The sequence below is a fragment of the Penaeus vannamei genome, unplaced genomic scaffold, assembly GCF_042767895.1.
Source record: "Penaeus vannamei isolate JL-2024 unplaced genomic scaffold, ASM4276789v1 unanchor3648, whole genome shotgun sequence".
Classification (NCBI taxonomy): domain Eukaryota; kingdom Metazoa; phylum Arthropoda; class Malacostraca; order Decapoda; family Penaeidae; genus Penaeus; species Penaeus vannamei.
In genome coordinates this window covers 1-10,217 of record NW_027216629.1, presented here as the reverse complement: position 1 = coordinate 10,217, position 10,217 = coordinate 1, and the positions used below count along the sequence as shown (strand labels likewise).

The 10,217-nt window shown below is 30.2% G+C and overlaps 1 protein-coding gene across 1 annotated transcript; it reads right to left on the bottom strand.

The window, feature by feature from the left end:
* Positions 1 to 6: 6 nt before the first annotated feature.
* On the bottom strand, positions 7 to 10,162 carry LOC113810886 (zinc finger protein 271-like). The gene is made up of 4 exons (XM_070120199.1): positions 7,903 to 10,162; positions 5,751 to 5,804; positions 1,827 to 1,986; positions 7 to 1,737 (listed from the first exon to the last, which is right to left on the bottom strand). Exons 1-4 carry the CDS (start codon positions 9,600 to 9,602, stop codon positions 430 to 432), a joined length of 3,222 nt encoding a protein of 1,073 aa, XP_069976300.1. The 5' UTR covers positions 9,603 to 10,162; the 3' UTR covers positions 7 to 429.
* Between the last annotated feature and the right edge of the window lie 55 nt (positions 10,163 to 10,217).

Below are 10,217 nucleotides of genomic sequence, written 5' to 3'. Positions count from 1 at the left end.
AGGGGAAGTGGTTTAGAACTGACCAATGGAAATACACAAATAACTTATTACATATTGACAAAACTACACAGTAACAAAATCATAGGAAACATGAGTAAAAAAAGAGAACCTTTAAACTCTATGATGTATCTGCCACAATATCAAGAGGAAGTATTCCTTGTAGATAATTTTTTTTCATTGGTAATTATCATTTGCCCTACTAAATTTCTGCTCAAGGTGAAGTTATATCTACAAAGCTCATATATGTTAAGCCTGTGACCTTTATGTACACCAGAGTATTCTTTCTTTCCCAGAGAATGCCTATTTGGCTTCGACTTTGCATGCCCGCACATAGTCACTGAATCATATTTCTTGGTGAATCCTCAGGCACATTGCTCCTTTCCATGTACTCTCTTCTGTTGTTCTAGAATATATTTTAGATATAAGGTTTTATTGGAAACCACAAATAAATGGCTTATCCTCTGCACGTTCTCCTACGTGATCCACTAAGACAGACTTATCTGAGAAGTCTTCATTGCAAATCTCACAGCTACATGGTTTCTCCTTTGTATGTACTCTCATGTGCCTTACTAGATGAAATTTCTCAGAGAAGGCTTTTTTGCAAATGTCGCAGATATATGGTTTCTCCTTTGTATGTACTCTCATGTGCACTACTAGATAACCTTTATCAGAGAAAGCTTTTTTGCAAATGTCGCAGATATATGGCTTCTCCTTTGTATGTATTCTTCTGTGTCTCACTAAGGTTGATCTATGTGAGACACTTTTATTGCAAACCTCACAGTTATATGGTTTCTCCTTTGTATGTACTCTCATGTGCCTCACTAGACTCCCTTTCATAGAGAAGTCTTTATAGCAAATCTCACAGCTATATGGTTTCTCCTTTGTATGTACTCTTATGTGTCTCACTAAGTTAGATCTATCTGAAAAGCCTTTATTGCAAATCTCATAGCTATTTGGGTTCTCCTTTGTATGTACTCTCAGATGCCTTAACAGAGAACTTCTTTGAGAGAAGGCTTTTTTGCAAATATCACAGATATGTGGTTTCTCCTTTGTATGTATCCTTCTGTGTTTTACTAAGGCTGATCTATCTGAGAAGTCTTTATAGCAAATGTCACAGATATATGGTTTCTCCTTTGTATGTACTCTTATGTGTTTCACTAAGGTTGATTTATCTGAAAAGCCTTTATTGCAAATCTCACAGATATATGGTTTCTCTTTTGTATGTACTCTTATGTGTATCACTAAAGTAGATCTATCTGAGAAACCTTTTACGCAAATGTCACAGATATACGGTTTCTCCTTTGTATGTACTCTCATGTGCTTTACCAGCGAACCTTTCTCAGAAAAGGCTTTTTTGCAAATGTCACAAATACATGGTTTCTCTTTTGTATGTACTCTCATGTGTCTCACTAAGGTAGATTTTCGTGAAAAGTCTTTATAGCAAAGGTCACAAGTATACGGTTTCTCCTTTCTATGTACTCTCCAGTGCACTGTAAGATTACTTTTCACAGAGAAGGCTTTGCTGCAAATTTCACAGCTGTATGGCTTCTCTTTTGTGTGTACTCTCATATGTTTCTCTATATGTGATTTTCTGCTGAAAATCTTGCCACATACATCACATGCAAAACACTTCATTTTCCTATTCACTTTTCTTTGTATAATATCTTTTGGCTGATCCTCTTCTGAAGAACATTTTTTCTCATTTTCCTCAGCCACAATCGGCAATCCACAGTAATATCACACGAGTCGTTTTCATTTGCTTCATTTTCAAGGTCCTGAAGATCCCTGAAGGAAAGAAATTCATTTTCCACTTTCACTTCACTCACTTCATCTGCATGATCATACACTTCTTCCTTAATTTCCATCTTTATTTCTTCGGTGACACCCTTGTTGAGCTCTTCTTTGATAAGGACTCCTGTGCCAAATATTTCCTTGTCCATGAGTGGGGCCAAAGGAATCTGGTTGGGGAGAATACTCATTGTTGCCCTGTGAATGGAAAATAGAACAGAGATAACAGAATCCATAACATAGCTAACCATTTGTATATACAAATTATCATATATAATGACATGTGTAATTATTACCCTCTTAAGCATCACCCTCTGTGATTGTGGGCGCTTTCGTAGTGTCACCTCTCATGATATATAATTTTATTTATTTTTATTTTTAAAAATTTATATAGTTATTTTTATCTTTTTTATTTTATTATTACTATTATTTTTTTTTATTATTGTATATATATATTTTTGGCTATCATTCAATTCTTATAAATTTACTTTTGTTCTTGTATTTTTTTTATCATTTATTTATCCATTTTTTACATAAATACACCTATTTAAGAAATATTTGAACAATTAACAAATTAGGGGAAAAACAATTATATACCTTAATTTCTTTTTATTTCAGAAGAGAAAAAAAATATTCAAAGATCAGAGAATCAAAAAAAAAAAAAAAAAAATGTACCACAGTAATAAGAAAGATCACTTTTTTTCTAATACCTGAAACAATGACAAAAATGTAAAAAAAAAAAAAAAACAAAAAAAAAAAAAAAAATGCACGAACACACACACACAAAACATAAGTTGAGGAAAAGTTGCCATGAACTTCCAAGGAACAGATGATGTTGCTATGGTTTACTATATGAGTACACGTTATATACAGTTGGAAAAAGCTTCATATGGGCTTTTAAAGTTGAGAATGGTATATGCCATTGAGTGCAATATGTGAATGAAAGGGATAAACAGTATAAGTCGTGGGAGACGCTTAAAAGTTTAACAACAATAAAAAAATATAACAAATAAATAAATTCATTACCCCTGTTCTCACTGGCCATAACCTGTTAGCCTCTCACAGCCTTAGCTACCAACTTGATCCACAATCGGCGATACAAATATGTTATCTCTAACGACATTTACTTGCTTTAGCATTATATCTATACACTGACATGAACACAAAGTGCAATTACATAGTGTGAAGAATTTCAAGTACAAAGCTAAAATCAAAACTAATAGGAATGGACTTGAAACATTCGAGATGGATAGACACTTATGTTCCAAACACTTTATTTGAATAAGAACAATGATGTCATAATGTCAAAATGTCCTTTCATAGTGCATTGCTTAATCTTGTTTGGCAAACTTAAAGACAATTTATATATATATATATATATATATATATATATATATATATATATATATATATATATATATATATATATATATATATATATATATATATATATATTTTAGCTGCAAACAAGCAAAGGATACCTTTAGGGTCCTATGAAATAAAAATGATAAAATATCCTCTATGTTGCTTAATATCTTATGTCATATTTCCGTCTGTGTGACGTCATCAAAATCCCTAGTTTTCACATTTTCTCATCTATTACTTGTAACTCCTTCATAAAAAAAAAAGAAAAAAAAAAAAAAAAAAAAAAAAAAAAAAAAAAAAATCTCTTCAATAATCTCCCACAATCATCAACTAGTGCACCATGATAGTCACACGTAAATCAAAATGATTTTCTGGTTTTAATAAATTTAATAAATGTCTGTATGTATCTTATATCTTAACCAAAGTCCATGATTTTCATGTCTTACTCATCATCATAAAGAGAGAACATACTCAAAATCAGCAAAATATTTCAGCTACTAGTACATTTCTTAAAACGATTACTTATCACAAGTCCCACATCCAACACCACCCAAAAAATGTCTTTGTGACTTTGACAATCTTATTTTCAGAATCTCACTGCAGGATGCCATCAGAACAGACATTCATTAGAAATATGTTTTGTTTTACCAGCAGTGGGCACTTCTATCCGAATGTTTAATGGTTAATGTTTGAAAAAAATAAATGTGCTAGACATCAAAGGTCATATAGAACTTTGGTAAAGTAATGTGTTGGAGAGGGTAATTTGAAGTTAAAGATTAGGATATGTGTTAGATGTCAAAGATAAGATAGTCACAAATAGATCTCAATTATTTTTGATTTTCAATACAGGTAAAATCAAATATCAGAGATTTTGCCCTCTAAAGATTGTACATGGTTATATCTTATTTCTTTCCTGAAATAAAAGTTAATGTATACATATATATATATATATATATATATATATATATATATATATATATATATAAATGTATAAATATATGAATATATATTACATATATATATACATATATATATATATATATATATATATATATATATATATATATATATATATATATATATATATATATATATATATAAATGCATAAACATATGAATATATATTACATATATTTATATATATATATATATATATATATATATATATATATATATATATATATATATATATATTATATATATATATATATATATATATATATATATATTATATATATATATATATATATATGTACACATATATATATCATATAATGTATGTATACATGTATATATATGCATAAATATGAATAAATGTATGTATATACATATAACTACATGTACATATGCAAATATGTATATCTACATATATCTCTATATGTACATATATACATATACAGACTACCAAAAAATATATATGTATGTATGCATGAATACATATATATGTATATGTATATATATGAATATATAAGTATAATGTAAATACATGCATATATCTTTATGCATAGATATATAAGTATACTTACATCCATAGTATGCATGTGTATGTATATGTGCAGTTCAGTTCAGTAAGATTCACAAATTCTAGCTTCGCCCAGGCCTTTTCTCAAGAGTGGCCAGGCCTACGTATATGTATATGTATATTTATATGTATATATATATTTACGAGAACTACCTGTCTCACCTGTTTACCCTTTTCCTTGATTTTCAATAATATTTTTCAGTATCTAATACTCCTGTTAGTAATGTCAATAACTATATAGTAATGATAATATTTATAACAAAATTCAAACGGTTGATATTGAGAGCATTAGTTAAGAAAAAAAAAAAGGAAGAAAGAAAAAAAAGGTTTACCGCTATTTCAAGAAAAGGTAAGGTCTCAAGATCTACTAATTGACACCTTTGTGGCTTAGCACTGGCAGAGTCATTTATGTGCAGAAACATTTTACAAAACAATGAGAAAGTGAATTAAACATTTTCCCATCGGTATTGGGATATATACGTGTGTATATACATATGAATGTGTATATACATATATGCATACATATATATACATATATGCATACATATATATACATATATGCATACATATATATACATATATACATATATATACATATACATACATATATATATAATCATATATATATGTATATATGTATGTGTATATATATGTATGCATAACTCCATAACTGCAGATTTACCCAACCTAATATGAAGCAGCGACATAAACACAGGGACATAAATACATACACATACATAAACATATTTGTATGTGTGTGTATGTCTGTGTATGTTTACACCAATGCCCACATGTGTGTATATATATATATATATATATATATATATATATATATATATATATATATATATATATATATATATATATGTATATATATATATATATATATATATATATATATATATATATATATATATACATTTTTATTTACAAATACATAGTAACATAATTACATTACTGCACATCTACCCACAGCCATAAGAAACAGCTAAACACATTCTTTCATAATCTTACCTTATGGATTTACACACTCTCTGCACAGCCAAACTTCCAGCAGCTGACTGACTGCACTTGCCTTTCCTTTGCCCTCAACATAGGAGGCTCCACACTTAAGGTATCCCTGGCTTCACTGGACGGGAGAGGCGAGGGCAGAGTAAGCGAACTTCAACTTGTCCCACATAGTCTCCTGTAAGAATGCTAAGACATTATTCTAAATCATTTTTTTCAGAGTTGATATAAACATTATAGCACTATAGTAAATAAATAATGAAATGATAGCAATAAACATATATATATATATATATATATATATATATATATATATATATATATATGTTTGTACATGTGTGTATATATATATACAAAGACATATATAATACCTATATTTCTGTATATCTAAATATGATATATGTAAGTGTATAAAATATATATATATTACATATATATTTCATGTATATGTATAATTTGTACAAAATAAATATAAATATAATTTCTAATATAGATATATATGTCTGTAATGTACATCAATAGATTTGATACAAAAAAAAATATATATAACATGTATAAATATATATAATGTATATGTATAAATATATATGATGAATATATATGATACAATTATATATATATTACATACATACCTATAAAATTTATACATATTCATATATATATATATATATTCATATATCATATATACATACATATATGTATTTTCTATATAAGTATTATATCTGTATCATAAATGTGTTTAAATATATAATTAATATGACAATACATATATCTATATTAATTTATGAAATATATGATATATAAACATATACAGTACTCATATCTAATAAATATTTATCTATATATTTGCAATCATAAATATATAATTATATATAATTATATATATATATATATATATATATATATATATATATATATATATATATATATATATATATAATTCATATGTACATATATATTAGACACATTCACGCACACACTTATATATTTGTTTGTGCATTTTTGTATGTTTGCATATTGATACATACACAGACAGATAAGCACATACTCACAGTCACATCTGCATTTAATCCTGATAATTTGATGTCTATATCTTAACCATAACTATACATTATGATTTGAAAGACATCCCTTTGAAGTCAATATCCAATCACATGACTAATCACATTCAACATTTTTACCCTGTTGTTTTAGCAACTATCATTAACCTTATATTGTGGACATTTTACTTATACTGCAAAAGTAACACAAATGAATATAAACAAAAAAAAATTTATTTGTAAACTTTATATCAAGAAAGATACATAACAATCTACTAGTAAAGATGCATGAAATACATCTAAGAGCATTGCACTCTGTTTGGCTGGCCAGTGTATCACTTTCTACCGAGTTATAAACAAACAAAATAAAAAGATCTCTCAACATGTTTCACACAAAAAGCAAAAATTATTTTGCACATATTAGTGTGCGAGGTTATGCCATATCTATATATGTATATATACATATGTATATATATATATATATATATATATATATATATATATATATATATATATATATATATATATATATTTACAGATATAGGAGGTTAATGGTTAATGGTTATAATAAATGTGCTAGACACCTAAGGTCATATAGCACTATAGGAAGGTATAGTAAAGGGGGATGTCAGGTGATAGTTGCTATGTGTCAACTATCAAGAATAGTGTTGAAAGGTTGAAGATGAGGGAAAAGGTTATGGTGATTTAGGTAAGGGAGTTAGATCAAACGAAGGATATTTATGCGTCTGAGGGGAAGTGGTTTAGAACTGACCAATGGAAATACACAAATAACTTATTATATATTGACAAAACTACACATTAACAAAATCATAGGAAACATGAGTAAAAAAAGAGAACCTTTAAACTCTATGATGTATCTGCCACAATATCAAGAGGAAGTATTCCTTGTAGATAATTTTTTTTCATTGGTAATTATCATTTGCCCTACTAAATTTCTGCTCAAGGTGAAGTTATATCTACAAAGCTCATATATGTTAAGCCTGTGACCTTTATGTACACCAGAGTATTCTTTCTTTCCCAGAGAATGCCTATTTGGCTTCGACTTTGCATGCCCGCACATAGTCACTGAATCATATTTCTTGGTGAATCCTCAGGCACATTGCTCCTTTCCATGTACTCTCTTCTGTTGTTCTAGAATATATTTTAGATATAAGGTTTTATTGGAAACCACAAATAAATGGCTTATCCTCTGCACGTTCTCCTACGTGATCCACTAAGACAGACTTATCTGAGAAGTCTTCATTGCAAATCTCACTGCTATATGGTTTCTCCTTTGTATGTAATCTAATGTGCCTTACAAGATGAAATTTCCGAGTGAAGGCTTTTTTGCAAATATCACAGATATATGGTTTCTCCTTTGTGTGTACTCTCATGTGCACTACTAGATAACCTTTATCAGAGAAAGCTTTTTTGCAAATGTCACAGATATATGGCTTCTCTTTTGTATGTATTCTTCTGTGTTTCACTAAGGTTGATCTATGTGAGACACTTTTATTGCAAACCTCACAGTTATATGGTTTCTCCTTTGTGTGTACTCTCATGTGCACTACTAGAGAACCTTTCTCACAGAAGGCTTTTTTGCAAATCTCACAGATATATGGTTTCTCCTTTGTATGTACTCTTATGTGTCCCACTAAGTTGGATCTATCTGAGAAGCCTTTATTGCAAATCTCACAGCTATATGGTTTTTCCTTTGTATGTACTCTCATGTGGATTACCAGAGAATTTTTAGCAGAGAAGGCTTTTTTGCAAATATTACAGATATATGGTTTCTCCTTTGTATGTACTCTTCTGTGTTTCACTATGGTAGATCTATCTGAGAAGTCTTTATAGCAAATGTCACAGATATATGGTTTCTCCTTTGTATGTACTCTCATGTGCACTACTAGAGAACCTTTCTCAGAGAAGGATTTTTTGCAAATGTCACAGATATATGGTTTCTCCTTTGTATGTACTCTTCTGTGTTTCACTAAGGTTTTAGTATCTGAGAAGCCTTTATTGCAAATCTCACATTTATATGGTTTCTCCTTTGTATGTACTCTTACGTGTATCACTAAATCAGATCTATCTGAGAAGCCTTTTTTGCAAATGTCACAAATGTATGGTTTCTCCTTTGTATGTACTCTCATGTGCTTTGCTAGAGAACCTTTCTGAGAGAAACCTTTCTTGCAAATGTCACAGATATATGGTTTCTCCTTTGTATGTACTCTCATATGCCTTAGTAGAGCAAATTCCTGTGAGAAAGCTCTGTTGCAAATTTCACAGCTGTATGGCTTCTCTTTTGTGTGTACCCTCATATGATTCTGTATACCTGATTTTCTGTGGAAAATTTTGCCACATACTTCACATACAAAGGACTTCAATTTCCTACCCACTTTTCTGTGTGTAATATTGTTATGATTTTTCTTACATTTTGCCTGATCCTCTTCTGATGAACATTTTTTCTCATTTTCCTCAGCCACAATTGGCACTCTCGAAAAGGTATTGCAATCCTCAATAATATCACACGAGTCTTTTTCATTTGCTTCATTTTCAAGATCTTGAAGATCACTGAAGGAAAGAAATTCATTCTCCACTTTCACTTCACTCACTTCATCTGCATGATCATACAGTTCTTTAATTTCCATCTCTATTTCTTCGGTGACACCTTCGTTGAGTTCTTTGATACGGACTCCAGTACCAAATACTTCCTTGTCCATGACTGGGGCCAAAGGAACCTGGTTAGGGAGAATTCTCATTGTTGGCCTGTGAATGGAAAATAGAACAAAGATAACAGAATCCAAAACATAGCTAATCATTTGTATATACAAATAATCATATATAATGATATATGTAATTATTACCCTCTTAGGGGGCATATGTGAAGTAATTATCGTGCATTGTTTTTTCTTTGAATATTGTTCAATAATGTATGCTTAGCCTATTCATGCAAAAAAAAATCAGAGACTCTCTGGTATCCCCCAAAATCTCATAGCAATGCCCTTAGAAACGAAGACACAAAACTCTGCTGTCTTTCTCAGTCCCCGGTTGTGACGTCGTTCCCAGGACCGGGGAGAATCTTGTTGAATAGCGTGATACACACAGTGCACCTGCGAGTCAAGGATATCATGGAGTTGTCCCAGTTTCAAGCTATTACAGTTTGTAACAAAGGATGCTGCGGCATTGTGTAGCAATTCATTGTTCCCATTCATGTCACCAGCTATTTGAATGGCGAAAAGACCGCGACAGAGCAAGGAAGTGGACACGTTTTGTGCATGCCAAGTGGAGAAACTTTCAGCCTGTGCCAACCAGCATACTTTGCCTGAAACACTTCGAGCCCGATTGCTTTGCGAACTCAATGGCTGACGACATGGGATTTGCAAAACGGTGGGCCATTTCCAATTTATATTTGTCATGATCACAACAGCGCAAGACAAACTCTGAAAGAGCGCTTTTGATTGGCGGCGTAACAAACATTCATTGCGTGGGTACGA

Coding starts and splice junctions, on each gene's coding strand:
- LOC113810886 (XM_070120199.1), bottom strand. CDS start 9,602: ATGCCCCCTAAGAGGGTAATAATTACATATATCATTATATATGATTAT. Junction 1,987..5,750: donor ATGTTGAGGGCAAAGGAAAG/GCAAGTGCAGTC, acceptor TTCCATTCACAG/GGCAACAATGAGTATTCTCC. Junction 1,738..1,826: donor TGTATGATCATGCAGATGAA/GTGAGTGAAGTG, acceptor CGACTCGTGTGA/TATTACTGTGGATTGCCGAT.